Genomic DNA, 16,473 nt, shown 5'->3' on the forward strand with positions numbered 1-16,473 from the left:
TCAAAGGCTGGACACTGGCAGTGTGGTCTGGGTGCGCCGGAAATGACGTCATGTCGCGCCTACATTGTGCGTGAAAAAAACACTGCCTATTCATTTGTATGCAGCTATGCCGCCTGTCCAAGTACTCCAAAGTTTATGCGGTTCATGGTGGTGGGGCCTTCCAAGGCTGCGAAGGACCGAGCCTTCAAACTGTCCTTGGAGGAACCAGCCTGTGAATTTGGACACAGCGACAGGCGCTTAAAAAGATTCATGTTTGACCCTCAAGTGTCACCAACAGCCTGGCTCGTAGAAGCATGCTATATCAAATCCCCTTATCACGGACCTTCTCTCCAATGGACCTGAACGCCTTCTTCAACTTGTGTACCCCATGCATATTATAACATAACAGCATAACTGTAAAATATGCCAGAGCCAGCCAAAAGTCAAATTATTATCTGCAGTTCTTGGCCAGATTTACAGTGGCACCCTGGAAGGACTACAAGTCTTAATACAGTGCCCACTGCTCACACTAAAAAAGTTACAAGCATTAAAGTATGACTAATATCAAACAGACAAACAAGCAATTAATGCAGAGCAAAACATATTTACAAAAGGTAGATAAAATGTGGGAATGAACCAAAAATACAACAAACATCACATGCAAGATAAGATGGTAGTGAGAGAAGCTCAGTGCTGACAGGTCTGGTTGTCAAGAAGCCAGCATTTTAACTGCGAACGGAACGAAACAGGTTTAAGGCAATCAATGCTTAAAGTCATTGATTTCTCAGATTGTTTAAGGAATGCTATTCCATTCTTTCTACGTTCTAACAGAGAAGCCTGACTGACTAAATGTTGTTAGTTTGTAATATTAGGCTTTTGTGGACAGGTGAATCGATTACTCGTCTATCCAACCAAAAAGGACTTTCTACCAAAAGTATTCCTACCCTTTCTTTTTTGAGCAGTTGATAGTCCTTATCATCAGAACCTTTGTTGGCTGACCTCTTTTTGGGATTCTAATTTTGGATTGAAATAGTCTTCATTAGAGTAGAAATGTTTCAACTAAACTGTGTTTTTTACATATATAATTTATCTTTGTTTAATCTTTATCCTATCCAAATTTAAATTTAAATTTATTTATATATATCCAAATTTACTATTAAGATTGCAATACTGGTTTGCTATTAATGTGTCTATTTTATATCAACAACTATTTGTGGGATCATTAACTCATTAACATTAGTTGTGTCATTAAGTAATCTATACCAGTGGTCCCCAACCACCGGGCCGCGGACCGGTACCGGTCCGTGGGTCACTTGGTACCGGGCCGCCAAGCCACACAGAAAAAAAAAAAAAGTTTTAATCGACGATCAATTAATTCAGGTCAAGACGCTCGTCCCGGTCACGTGACATGTTTCCCCAGTCGAGCCCGCAAAGCTAGCAACATGAGTAAGTATTTATTTTGAAAAATATAAAAAAATTGGCGATTCTCTCCCAATTACATCCGTCGGTTCAGGTCAAGACGCTCGTCTCGGTCACGTGACATGTCACCTCAGTTGAGCCCGCGAAGCAAGCAAAAATGAGCAAGAAACAGAGATGTTTGGAAAGCTTCTTCGGAAAGGGAAAAAAGCCCAATGAGGAGACGGAAGAAGAAGAGGCTACGACTTCTAAGAAAAGGAAAGCTGCATTTAAAAGACTATGACGCGCCAAGCCCACTCTGCATAATATGTGGCGACAGGCTAGCTAACGAGGCAATGAAGCCCTCAAAACTGCTTCGGCACATGGAGACCAAGCATCCTGCATTAAAAGACAAACCTTAACCACTTCGGGTGTCATTGTCTCCGATTACGCCTAGATGGGACCGGCTCGTTTCTGAGAAACAAGCTCAGTGCTCCCACTAATTCAATGTAATGGTGAGTTTTATTTTAATGTCGTTTATACTTGTTTTTATGCCAGTCGTATCATTTTGTTTCATCGTATTCATATATTTATTATAAATGTATTATTTATTTATATAAATGTATTATTTAGTTATATAAATGTATTATTTATTTATATAAAGGCCGGTCCGCGAAAATATTTCTGACACGTAACCGGTCCGTGGCGCAAAAAAGGTTGGGGATCACTGTTACTCCATCCAGCAAGAGAATAAAACGAGTCTCAGCGGTCCTGCTAAGGACAGCTAAAATATTTTAAGTGACAAATGCACCAGATTTGTCACAGACGAGGCAGGGCAACCATGTGCATCTCAAACGTCTTTATTTAAGGAAGGAAGGAGGAGACTGAAATGAGCAGCAGATCAGGTCTGGCAGAGAACGAAGCAGAGCGAGCAAACCAGCAGACATGACGTATTGCTGAGACATAGTCAGGGACAGGCTGAGAGCCATGCTGGGCAGCTTTCAGGAATGGTCGGGTGAACAAGCAAGCTCAGTGAAAGTCAGAACAGGCAGGGAGCACAAACAAGTAACAAACCGTAGCAAGGAGCAGAGAGACAGAACTGTCTAAGGTGCTGATTTAAGGCTGGACTTTGGGCTGCAACTTTCAACCTCTTCCACTTGCGTTCTTAGGTGTGCTTCACACAAACGTTATTGACACTCGTAGCCAACCTTTTCCTCTTCCGGGGCTTAGAGCTACAGCTGTTGCAGAGACGAAACCAGAGGCTGTAGCTGTCAAAGGCAAGAAACCAGCGGTTGCTGCTGTCAAGCAGACGAGACCAGAGGGTGCAGCTGTCAAGCAGGCAAGACCAGAGGCTGCAGCTATCGCAGTAACGAGACAGTGAGCTGCAGTTGTTGAAGCAGCGAGACAGGAAGCTGCAGCTTTTGTGGGAACGTGACCAGAGGCTGCAGCTGTCGAGAAGACGGGGTCTAGGAACTGAGGACAGAGCGTCAGGTCCAGGCAGGCGTTGTGCAGGTCGAGGGGAGGTGGATGCGTGGCCTAAACGCTGGAGAACTTGGGCCAGCTCTTGGGACTGCTGTTGCTGGAGCTCCTGGTGCTGCCACTGTAGTTGCTGCTGGGCGAACTGGGTCCAATGCAGTGGGTTCACCAGAAACCCAGCGTGGTCAGAGAGGTTCGAGGCAGAGTACGTGTGCATATTTGGTTGGTACATTGGGTCATGGACGAGGTAGGGAAACTATGTGTATCACAAACTTCTTTATTTAAGGAAAAGGGAAGTGGGAGACAGAGACGAGCAGCAGATCAGGTCTGGCAGAGAACAAAGCAGAGCGAGCAAACCGGCAGCTAGGATGTAGAGCTGAGACGTGGTCAGGGACAGGCAGAGAGTCAGGCCGGACAGAGTTTAGGACTGGTCGGGTGAACAGGCAAGATAGGTCGGCAACAAGAGTCAGAACAGGTAACAGGCAGAGAGCACAAATAAGTAACAAACCGAGAGGGAGCAAGCCAGGCAAACCAACCACGAGTGACAGGAGTGCAGGGTTTAAATAGCAGAGTTACCAAGCCAGGAGCAGGTGTGGTGACAAACAGGTGTCAGGCAATCAGTGCTGATTACTTGGAGGGCATGGCTGAAGGCATGTAGTATGTCACAGAACATGAGGGGTAGGGGCAGAGAGACAGAACTGTCCAAGGTGCTGATCGGAGGGATAGTTGACACGTGATACTGATTAATGAGAGAAAGAGCTACTACAATTTAGACAGTGAAGTAAAATAATACATTTATGACTTGTTATAAACCCAATAAGTACAGTATTTTAAACTGTAGATTTGTGTATACATTATCAGGCCAAATTTTCTTGCCCCTCCACTTTCCTTTACTTATGCTTCTCACTTCTGCTGAATTTTAAGGTAGGTCACGAAAGGCAACAGGGAAATAGACAATGAACAGAAAGTCAAAATTCTAGCTGAAGATGCTGTGTTATTGGATGGATTTGTCTTGACCCAGAGAAATGTGTTTACTGTCCTGGCTAAAAGGTCTTGTATTCCTCCATTTGTGAACACTTCTCCTCTTAGGCCAGCTAACGATAACAAAGAGTGTTTCCATTACCATAAACCTGGACTTGTCATCGCTTTCTGCACCGCCTTGAAACAAAAAGCAGAAACGTCTGCACCCCAAAAAAAGCATCGGATTAATAATTTCTGACCCCCAGAATTCAACCCTCAATGCCAGCCAAAATTCTAACTCTTGTTTTAAGCCCTTGATTTTTGTGTGGCAAATCTCTCTGGCGTCGCAACCGATGTGTCCAATCTGCATTCTCAGGGACACTGGTGCTTTGAACTCAGTAATTTTAGCCAGTGCCCTGCCATTTTCTTCTGAACCGTTTTGTGGGTATGAAACTGTCCTAGGGGTGAGATGAGACGTTTATGTTGTTCATTTTGTGTATACGAAGTTAGAACTTATTACTGGCTGTTTTCCGATTGATTTTTGCACTGAGTTGCCCATTGGCGGTGTGGAAACACTCATGGGAAATGACATGGGTCGGGGTAACGTTACTCGTCTATCAGCAATTGAAGACTGTCTTTAGAGCAGTGACAAAAGTGCCCCAAAACTATATACTGCCCAGTTGCATAACAACCCCGATATTGACCTGTGTGACAGTAAATCTATGCTTCCAGATACCTCGAAAACCAAAACGGGCACTATCGTGTTCTGCAACCACGTGTGCAGAGAATAGGGTGAATCCAAGTGTAAGGCAGTGTTGTGAGTTGCAAACAGCTTGACAACCCTCACTCTGGTTACTTTGTCCAAAACATTTGCTCACAGCTCAGAGTGGCCTAGTGGTAGAGTGTCCGCCCTGAGACTGGAAGGTTGTGGGTTCAAACCCCGGCCGGGTCATACCAAAGACTATAAAAATGGGACCCATTGCCTCCCTGCTTGGCACTCAGCATTAAGGGTTGGAATTGGGGGGTTAGATCACCAAATGATTCCCGAGCGCAGCGCCGCTGCTGCTCACTGCTCCCCTCTCCCCCCAGGGGATGGATTAAAATCACACGGGGATGGGTTAAATGCAGAGGACAAATTTCACCACACCCAGATGTGTGTGTGACGATCATTGGGACTTTAACTTTAACTTTTTAAATGGTACCCAATTATTCCTGCTGACCCAAACGTGCATTTCTAAGAAGGAAGTATACATTTCTAAGAAGGAAGTGGTAACTTACTACTGGCCACCAATCTTAGCTCATGCACATAAAAACCACTGTTCTGAACATCAAGATGAACCAAAGAATTACCAGTTCTGTCATGTTCTTAGTTTGCTTGGTTTTGATTTGGACTTTGGTTTGTTTTTATTTTTGCTTTTGCCAGTGTTATGTTTTCCTTGTGTTTCTTTTCTTTTCTGTCTCGTTAGATCCTTGTTTCCACCTGTTCTCGTTAGCACCGCCTCTTGTCTCTTCCAATCACTTCCTTCAGCCACTTGTCCAGCCCCGTTTGTCACACCTTGTTTCTGTTACGTCTTGCTCCCGTCCATGTGAAGTCCAAGACCTTTTGCTAGTGTTTATTTTTTTATTACTTTGTTTAGAGCTCTGTTTAAGTTTTACATCTCCCGTAGTACCTTGTTTTGCCTTTTATTTCTTTCATATCAAATTAATCCTTACCTGTACCTCCTGCCTTGTTACCTTGCATTTAGGTCCTCAACCCTGACAGAATCACACAACAACCCACAACAACCCTTATGATGTCATCAATCTGCCTCCTTCTGCGCTCAGCCTGCTGACAACCCCTAAACCTTCGGAGTAAGCCCCCTGCCTCTTCCTCCATGTCCTAGTGTTTCTCTCTACCCCACCAATTCATCTCGTCATGTCCGTTTCGAGCCAGATGCTTCTTATTTCGAGCTCTGCAGCCTGGCGGTGCAAGTTCTGCGCCCACCACCTGACCTCGCTCCGGCGGCACATGTACTTTAGCCGCCATCAGACAGTGATCTAGCGGCGCACGACATGAGGGCACAAAAGTCCTCATCTGGCAGCTCAACCCCTGCGACCGCCCTCTGATCCTCCTCCTCTTGCTCTGGTGGCGCAAGTGCTGAGGCCGCCACCTGACCTTGCTCTAGCGACACACGTTCTTTAGCCACCATCCAACATTACGGCGGCGCAAGCCTTGCGGCTGCCCTCACCCCTCGTCTGCCATCCAAGACTCCCACCGGCCTTGCTGTTTGAGGACTGTGGACACTTTGGTGATCACTGGGGAAAACAACAGGCAACAAAGTAACAAATAGATATGAACAAACCACACTTGGACTCGGCTTGGGAGTCTGAAAAGCACATGGCTAAGCACATAGGACAGATGACAATGACCCAACAAACACTGAACAGAAAGGAGGACACTGAATACAAACAAATTGACAAGATAACGAGGAACACCTGGACACGTCACAAGTTGCTGAGGGAGCTGATTGGAAGACACAAGGGGGTGTGGCTAACAAGAACAGGTGGAAACAATTACTTGACGAGACAGACTTTAAAAGTTAAAGTCCCAATGATCGTCACACTGTGAGTATAGCTTTGCTTTGTTTTGTATGTCATGTCATTTTATTTGATACAAATTACTTTGTATCTCATCTGAATTGTTTGTAGCAATGTTGGGAAAGTTAATTTTCTACATTAACTACTTCAAGATTCACTTTGCAACTTTTAAAATGAACTAGTTCAGTTCATAGTTCTTGATTGAAAATCTATCATTGTTCCAAAAATGTCAAAAAAGTATTTCTCTTCCCCCAATCTAAAAAAAGGTTGCCTCGAGCTGTTAACCTCTGGCATATTGGCATTTTCAACCATTCCATTCACACTCGTACCCAGGTGAAGCTATCACCCTACAATCCCAAATTGTCACGAACGGACTAATGAGACGAGAGTTACTCTTGACGGACCAGTTAGACCATGGCTAGATGAGTAATGGCCACAGAGCTCCACTTGAAATAGGATACCAGCAAGATGGAGGCAGGGTACTGCTATGGGCTGGTAATAAAGATGAGTTGCTTGGACCTTTTTGAGTTAAAGATGGACTTAAAATTTATTCTAAAGTCAAAACAAAAGTTAATTAAAATGAACCTACTGCCACTTCTTAGAAGACACTTTCTTCAAGCAGTGGTTCAGTAAAAGGTTTGCATCTTTCAAGAAACCCATGATTATTATGCAGGAAAATATTCTGTCGCATTCATGTGTGGCTCGTCGGTGAAGGCCTTAAAGATGATTAACTACTACTTAAAGTCGTGGCCCCCTTCTTCACCTGACCTGAACTCTATTGAGAACTTGTATCGCCTTTCTAAATGGGAGATTTACGCTGAAGGAAAACAGTACACACCTCTGTGAAAAATGTCTGGGAGGCTGCGGTTGTTAATCGTTAAAAGATCAAGAAGTTGATAGACTCAATGGATGGAAATCTTATAACTGTTATTAAAAAGAAGGGTGGCTATATTGGTCACTAATTTTCTTTTAAATGTTAATATGTACATTTTTAGTTTTGTTTCTTATTCTCACTTTAATAAATGGAAAATATACAAGTAAGATGGGAACATTTCCATTTTTACTTTAGTTGTATAATAATTCTGCACACTAAAAGTTCCCTAATAATTGTGCACACAGAAATTTTCCAAAGAAAGCCAGAATCTCACTTTCATTCTTTTAAATGATCAAGCTTGGTGTTAATTCACATTTTGCTTGCCCGAGAGCATTGTAGTTGTTTGAAAACAAAATTAATCCTCACAAATACAATTTGTAGGTGCCGGACTGAGGTAGGAAACAAAGGATGTACAAATGAATTGCAAAACATTTAAAGTAACATTATATTTGCTTTAACTATCTTTTCATTTATAGTGAATGTATAATTTCTTAATTTATTTGCCTGAAGAACCAGACAACGTTTATAATTTGGGACCGATTACGGAAGCTGACAATCATGCGATATCCATCTCAAATTTTAAAAACGTGTCCCTTGAAAGCCTTACACAATTGGTTAGCGCGGCTAAACAGACAATGTGATTAATCAACTCGGCAAACTCGTTAAAGAATCATTTCAGATTTTAGGACCGTCCGTTTTAAATATAATTAAGCTGTCTGTCTCCTCTGGCAGTGTGCCAACAGCCTTTAAGACCGTTATTATTCAACCACTACAGTATTTTTCGGACTATAAATTGCGGGTTTTTTCATAGTTTGGGTGGGGGGGGGCGACTTATACTGAGGAGCGACTTTGTGTCACAAATTCACAAATTTTCCAAATTCAAAAAAAAAAAAAAAAAAAGTGAAACCGCGATAAACGAACCGCGATGTAGCAAGGGATTACTGTAATTTGAATTTCAAGTGACGTCAGCGGCGCGGTGTGGCGGTTGTTTACATAAAAGACAAAGATTCGATCACGGGATGACGAAGATGATGAAGGGCCCCATGTACTACCGGCATCATTAGCAGCTTTCTTTGTAAGTGACACGGAGGATGAAGAGTCTGAAGGATTTAATGATTTGGAGTGACACAGAAGGTTTGAAAAACTATTATGGCTTTTACGCACGCCTGGTCCTACTCTACGGAGCTCTCTTTCACCTCCGTGGATGGAAGTCGGGGGCCGGCGCTCGGCCGGGTGGCTGTCCGGGCACGGTGGATGGGGCTCGGACATGGCTTTTACGCACGCCTGGTCCTATTCTATGGAGCTCTCTTCCACCTCCGTGGCTGGAAGCGCCACCTCCGTGGACTTCCGGGTATGGAAGTCGACGGCGGTGCTTGGGGCCGTGTGGCGGTGAACTATTTATGTTATAGTGATTTGATATATTTTATTTCGTGTAGCAACTTGTATATGTTTTTATCGTTACAGTTCAGTAGTTGTTGGCTTGTTGAACTCTTGTTTTGTTAAATAAAGAGCCGTTTACCAAACCCACGTCTTTCCTTGTACTTTGTTAATGCTACAATATAGTTGTATACTAGATCTGTGGAATAACGACGAGGCTGACGTCAATGCGCACGCGCGGCGTTGTTGACAAAGGACGAGGAAATTGATCGATGGATTCAATGATTTGGAGTGACACAGATGGTTTGATAATATTATTGCTTATATAATAGTTATCCATCCATTTTCTGTCCCGCTTAGTCCCCACGGGGGTCGCGAGCGTGCTGGAGCCTATCCCAGCTGTCATCGGGCAGTAGGCGGGGGACACCCTGAACCGGTCGCCAGCCAATCGCAGGGCACACAGACAACCATTCGCACTCGCACTCACACCTAGGGACAATTTGGAGTGCTCAATCGGCCTACCAAGCATGTTTTTGGGATGTGGGGGGAAACCGGAGTGCCCGGAGAAAACCCACGCGGGCCCGGGGAGAACATGCAAACTCCACACAGGGAGGGCCGGAGGTGGAATCGAACCCGCACCCTCCTAACTGTGAGGCGGACGTGCTACCCAGTGCACCACCGAGCCGCCTATATAATAGTTATTTGACATATAATTTATATATCGTTATATGGGCCTGTGGAATATTTTGAAGTGCAAGCGCCGTCAGCACTCTCTGCATTGTTGACATAACGGACGATCGATGGATTTAATGAATTGGAGTGACACAGATAGTTTTATAAACGTGTTATTTATGTAATAGTTATTTGAATAACTCTGAATGTTACGTCAGGCCTGTTCTCAGCTCTTCGTTTGTGTTTATGTCACGTTAGCATACCTATCGTTTAGCCCAGGGGTGCGCAATACGTCGATCGCGATCGACCGGTCGATCGCCAAGCCACTATTGGTCGATCGCGTGATATTAAAATGTTTTTATTTTTTTTCGCACTTGACGCGTGTACAAACAACGGCGCTAACAACACAACACAAACACGCTAGCTCGTGGGTTCCCTCCAATTGTCAGAACCCTGTTTTTTCTCTTAAACTTAAGAAAGGGTATAAAAATGAGTGGGGCAGCTGGCCATAGTAAGAAGTATCACTTTCATAGGGAATGGGAGTAGGACTTTTTTTCACGATGACATATATATATATATATATATATATATATATATACACGTATATATATACGTATATATACGTATATATATACGTATATATATATATACTATATATATAAAATTGTACTTTTTTTTAGTGGGTAGATCTTTGTGACTTGGTCATTTCAAAAGTAGCTTGCGAGCTCAAAAAGTTTGCCCACCCCTGGTTTAGCCTGTTGTTACTCGTTCATGTCTGTTCTTGGTGTTGGATTTTGTCGAATAAATTTCCCCCCAAAATGCGACTTATACTCCGGAGCGACTTATATATGTTTTTTTTCACTTTATTTTGCATTTTATGGCTAATGCGACCTATATTCCGGAGCGACTTTTAGTCCGAAAAATACGGTACTTAAGCGACCAAACCCGGACCGTCTCAGTAATTATAGGCCGGTTTCAAATCTCCTGTTCATTCCTGTTTTTAATGATTACCGTTTTTTTTCCATGTATAATGCGCAAAATTTAACTAATTTATTGTCCTAAAATCCGGGGTGCGCATTATACATGGGTACAATTTTTTTAAATTTTTTTTTTCTTTTAATTTTTTTTTTTTTTTTTTTTGAAGAAAATCATGGTACAACAATTTTTGATGAAAATCTTGTCACGGATGGAGTGTGGAAAGGAAGAGGGCGACCAAGTGCAGCTTGAACCAGGGTTCATTGGAGGAACTCAAAACACAGACTTGGTAAACTAACATAACTCTCTAACAAAACCAATAACAGGACTGACCGACAAAGACGTGGAACAAAAAGACAGGGGGACATTACCAAAGACAGGAACAGAAACCTGTGTTATTGTCAAATATTGTTTGTTTTTTAATCTCCATCGCGGACTGGACGTCATACGGAGGCAGTATCACTGCGCATGCGCACTATGGATCCGATGCGAATAGTCCTCTTCTCTTCTTGACTGACAATGAATGTGATAGTTTAATAACTAACCCAGATGCGTGTGTGACGATCATTCGGACTTAAAAAAAAAAAAAAGTCAAAATTTGGGTGCGTATTATACATGGGTACAGGCTTTTTTCCAGCATTGACATGCCATTTTTAGGGTGCGTATTATACATGGGGCCGCATTATACATGGAAAAAAACGGTACATGGTTGCTAAAAATCGATTTGAACCATTTCAGTCTGGTTTTTAGAACTAACCACTGAGACAGCTCTTGCTAAAGTGACCAATGATCTCCTCTTAGTGACGGACTCATCGGTACTATTATTACTCGATCTTAGTGCTGCCATTGACACTGTAGATCACATTTTATTAGAGCGCCTTAAAACCTGCGATGGTATTTTAGGGTCAGCACATTGTTGGTTTAGTTCTTATCTCTCTGAGAGGACCCACCGCGTGGGCCATGGCAACACGATCTCTGAGCTCATTAATGTTATGTGTGGTGTCCCGTAGGGATCGGTACTCGGACCTATACTGTTTAGTATTTATATGATTCCGCCTGGGGAACTTGTGCGTAAATAGAACATTAGTTTTCAATGTTATGCAGATGACACCCAATTATATATGGACTCCGCTGCCCTCTCTGCAGAGTATCCACCACCGTAGGGTCCACAGGAGAGTGGCCTCCATCCTTAAAGACCCCACCCACCCCCAACATGGACTGTTCACTGATCTGCACTTTATACTGTACATTGTTGACACTCACTTTGTTTTGCACTGCATTCTCCCCTGTTTAACAGTACATTCACTATAACTCTCACAACTGTTGCACAATGCCATTTTTGCACTTGCCTATATTGCACATCCCTCACCTTAGTAGTTGTATAGATTGTGTATATATTGTGGTTTTTATATTTTGTGTTTCTTACTTTTTTAATCTTCTTTTAATCTTCCTTACCTTGTCTGGCACTTTAACGGACAGTGAAAGAATTTCATTGTACAAAGAAAAAGTGCTTTCCTTTTGCACACACGACAATAAACGCTTTGAATCTGACAAATCCATGAAATTGTTGTAATTTTGAGGCATGTCTTACTGAGATAAAATAATGGATCTCTCTCAATTTCCTACGTCTTAAAGCTTACGTATCACATTTATAAATTCTTCCGTTTCAAGATTTACTCATTCAGTTGTGGTTTATATAAAGTGGAACAGTGATGCTTTTGTCTGAATTTCTCATTTTGATAGTATCACAGGCCCCTCTTTCATATTTGTTCCTAGATGCGGCTCAGAGCGAGCCGTTTTGATGCGGTCTCTTTAAATGCAAATGAGATACTTCACACCCCACTCCCTCCAGGCCGCAAGATGTGCACATGCCTTTCTGGACGGACATATTTGTAGTTTTTTTAGCCGAGGTACCGTTTACTTGCGCCGCAAACTTTTTTATTGATTAAAAGATGTCAACGGCAGAAGACTTGTCCATACATACATAGCACGTAACAAAATAAATCCCCTCACGACATTTATGAACATGTCTTGTAAACAAGCACTGTAACAAAATAAATCCCCTCACTATATTTATAAACACGTCTTGTAAACAAGCACTGCAGTCAAATTAACCAGTAAGCTAATGCTAGCATTAGCGAGAAGCTAACAAATGCATCTAACACCTTATTGTGTTCCCCAAGAATAATACAGCACCTTCGATGCAATTCATCGAATACTACTCAGAATACACCCACATGAAGTGAAAACAGAGCGCACAGCTCTAAAATCAGCAGAAAGACTAACTAAAGCTATGAAAACAAGTGCATCATAGACACGCAATAATATGAAAATGAAATACAGTTTAGGGTGCACTGCTTCCCGCTCCTGAGGCGCCAGATGGTGGACCAGAATTTTCTCGAAGCCGGAAGTAATTCTCCATGGCCTCGCCAAAACTCCTCGCATGCCCAGGTTTTTGCCTCAGCTGAAGCCGTGTTCCGCGGACTCAATGTCCTCCGCCTCCTCCGGAACGTGGGAAAAGCTCTGCCGGAGGTGGGAGTTAAAGCTCTTTCTGACAGGAGATTGTGCCAGACATTCCCAGCAGACCCTCACAGTACGTTTGAGTCTGCCAGATCGGACCGGCATCTTCCCCCACTATCGGAGCCATGCCACCACCAGGTGGTTATCAGTTGACAGCTCCGCCCCTCTCTTCACCTGAGTGTCTAAAACATGTGGCCGCAAATCCGATGACATGCCTACAAAGTCGATCATCGAACTGCGGCCAAGCGTGTCCTGATGACAGGTGCACACAAGGACACAAAGTGGATGTCCAATTGAAGGCAAAGAGCTGCAGGAGGTGCCCTCGATTGTCCTGGCTTTACTGTGTCCATCGTTTCCATAGATTGAAGGAACTGAACCATCAAGGAAACAAAGTCTTGGTGAGTCTTGGGGGGGTTAGGTGACACCCAAACTGAAAATGGCTGTCTGGATTCCATGTCGACCAATTGGGACGAGGGATCTGAGGCGGATTACCACCCTCGCAGACACTGTCATGACAAATGAGGGTACCTTCCTGCACTTCTTGACTTTGAATATGGACATCTACATTTTCTTAGGTTTTTTTTCAATTGTGTGTTCAATGTTGCCCTCTCTGCATCCATTGCAGCCTGGTCATCGTGGAAGGGGGGGGGGGGGTTAGGTGACACCCAAACTGAAAATGGCTGTCTGGATTTCATGTCGACCAATTGGGATGAGGGATCTGAGGCGGATTACCACCCTCGAAGACACTGCCATGACAATTGAGAGCACCTTCCTGCACTTCTTCACTTTTAATATGGACATCTACATTTTCTTTGGATTGTTTTATATTGTGTGTTCAATGTTGTCCTCTGCATCCATCGCAGCCTGGTCATCCTGGAAGGGGGGGGGGGGGGTCTTAGGTGACACCCAAACTGAAAATGGCTGTCTGGATTTCATGCTGACCAGTTGGGACGAGGGATCTGAGGCAGATTACCACTCTCGCAGACACTGCCATGACAATTGAGGGCACCTTCCTGCACTTCTTCGCTTTGAACATGGACATCTACATTTTCTTTGGATTGTTTTATATTGTGTGTTCAATGTTGCCCTCTCTGCATCCATCGCCGCCTGGTCATCCTGGAAGGGGGATCCTCCCATCTGTGGTCTCTTCTCAAGGTTTCTCATTTTTCCCCAGTTGGGGTTTTTGAGTTTTTCCTTGCCTTTCTGGGAGTTAAGATCACGGGATGGTGAGAATAATTGTCAATTTTGCCCATGTGAAGCCCTTTGAGACGTCTGTGATTAAGGGCTAATTAGTAAATAAACTTGACTTGACCTAGAAATGCGAAGGGTGCAAAGCCCAAATAAATTTCTAAAACGACAAAAATAGTCTCATTAAGAGGAACAATGCCATTGAGAGCAGTACAACTTCTAAAATTCCTGAATGCTCTCATAGGACGATACTATGTCGTTGCTGTTTGAGAAGATGGAGCAAGTGGGGATACTCGTTGCACGTGTTTCCATCAACTCCATAAACACGTCGCATTTTGATGATGCTCGAGCAGTGCGACTATTTGTGGCCAGGGTTGCCAAATCCTTTTTCTCCCGCCTTATCATGCCTTGTTTGCAGTGTGTTTAGCGGGGTTTTATTTTGAAATCTAAGAAGAGAAAACCTGGCATTCTTGAACAAAAGTGAACTGCCGTTCAAAGCCGTTCATTGGCCACAGAATGAGCGCGTTCGTTCACAGAAACATTCATGAAGCAAAAATGAGCTTTGTTCTGTTCATGTTTGTACAAATTATGAACGAGTTAAACATTTGTTCATTGAACATGCTGATGTACAACACGGGTTTGTAGCTTTGTTTTGTATTCGATGTGATTTGTGATTGATACTGCTAAATTTGTATCATGGGGTGGTGTTACGGCGCTTGGCTTGGGCCCGCGTACGTCTTCACTCTACTGTTTGTGTTACATCTGCCTCTTGTATTATATATGTAGTATATCCGGCTGTGACAGCCGGATATACTACATATGTAATACAAGAGGGTACAAGAGGTATACTGGGTTGCCGCCCATTCCTCATAGACGAAAGCCTAGTATGTAAATTCAGCTGCGTCAGCGCACATTTCTCATTGGTGGACGACCGCTTTGCTCTTTATCATCTGTCGACTGCATCCCCGCTGCTGACTGATTCCCCGCTCACTCATTGGTGAATTCCCTCGAGTGACAGACCAATCATCGCTCTCAGCCTGTCTCAATTGTGACTGATAAAAGTTCTGCTTATCTGCTGCGCCTGGGACTTAACACAGTGCAGCTCACTCTAAGAACCAGATGAGTATCGTGCTCTGTGTGCTCTCAGTTCTTGTTCTTGTTTTGTGTTCAAACTAGATACACTTGCTTTGTAAACTTATGATTTATGTTTTGGGACAATAGAATTCGTAAACTCGTTTTGACCCTTTTTGGTAACTTTGTCATTAAACACCAGCGAACAAACCCCAAACGTTTTAACCTTTTAAACAGAGGATGGATCAGGACTGTCCTGATATTCCAGCTAAAAGCAAGATCAGAAACATGTAAACAAGTTTACACATGATTAAGTAAAAAGGTAAAAAATGGCAGTGTATAGGGTATGTCATTATTTTCACACTCATTTGGCTAAAACGGTTTGCCATTGATATTGCCATTTTTAATGTTCAGATACATTGCCGAATAGAATGAAGAAAAATGAAATTTGAATCATGAGTGGCTTTGAAATTAGCATTTTTATCGTGATTTTGAGAACATTTTGATCGAATTTGGGTCGTATGAATTCTGTATCCTCGATGCACAAAATCTGTTTCTTATTATCGATGAGTATTAGTTGTTACAAACCTGAAAGACCACAACAAAAGCCAGGCGAACAGCAAGAACTGCCCAAAACTCCTTGGAGAAATCATATGGTGTGCTGGACCAGGGAGGCTCCCTGTAGTCTTTATACCTAATTCAGACATTAAAAAGAAAAATAAAACATTTATAATGATCAGGAGGTCGCATTTTTACTTATGCTATATAGACATTGAGTATAATGCATAATTAGCTAGCTGTAAAATATAACCTTACCTGCATATTTCTACTTTATAGCCTAGGATCAATGGCTTTGCAGGGTCTGTGCCTGGCGCAAAGTCACTCACGTTGAAGTAAGACAGAGAGTGATTGACAAAGCCGTGCAGGGTGCCATCAGGACTGTACATGTACTGGTACACAAGCCGTGGGATGAAGTCAGATGTGAAGGAGATCACAAAGGCCTGCGAACCAAAATCTATGGGTTACTACCAGTGTTCCCTCTAATTTTTCAAGTTTCTGTGCAAACACACAAGGTCCCTGCGCACACTGTGGACCACTGTGTGCAACACCAGATTAAATAATAAATAAATAAATAAATAAATAAATAAATAAATAAATAAATAAATAAATAAACCTACCCACCTACCTACATAAATAAAATATTGTCAATGCGAACTTTAACTTGCTCGGGGGTCGTGACAGCTCGTTCCTTTTCTGTCAGTCTTTTGCGCTCTCTCGCAATCCCATCTTGAGTCTTTGTACAATTCCAACAGCTTTCAAATGACATTTCTGCTGAATGTGATGCTTGAGGCAGTCCAATTTCCATTCCTTCCATAATTTTCCCTCCGTAAACTCACCCGCCATTTTGG

At 43.0% G+C, this 16,473-nt stretch overlaps 1 protein-coding gene across 5 annotated transcripts in view; it reads right to left on the reverse strand.

Annotated features, from left to right (window-relative positions):
- The window catches only part of ano1a (anoctamin 1, calcium activated chloride channel a), a 148,219-nt gene that overhangs the window by 6,550 nt on the left and 125,196 nt on the right, over positions 1-16,473 (reverse strand). For 4 of the 5 annotated variants that reach the window (XM_037246650.1, XM_037246651.1, XM_037246649.1 and 1 more), the window contains 2 exons: positions 15,881-16,065; positions 15,653-15,758 (listed from right to left, as the gene is read on the reverse strand). In XM_037246650.1, the coding sequence (XP_037102545.1) occupies positions 15,653-15,758; positions 15,881-16,065 (291 nt within the window). Of the gene's footprint in view, positions 1-6,038; positions 6,106-15,652; positions 15,759-15,880; positions 16,066-16,473 lie in introns of all 5 variants that reach the window. The other variant, XR_005097430.1, reaches the window with a different exon arrangement.

Source organism: Syngnathus acus, chromosome 3 (genome assembly GCF_901709675.1).
Source record: "Syngnathus acus chromosome 3, fSynAcu1.2, whole genome shotgun sequence".
In the NCBI taxonomy this organism is placed as follows: domain Eukaryota; kingdom Metazoa; phylum Chordata; class Actinopteri; order Syngnathiformes; family Syngnathidae; genus Syngnathus; species Syngnathus acus.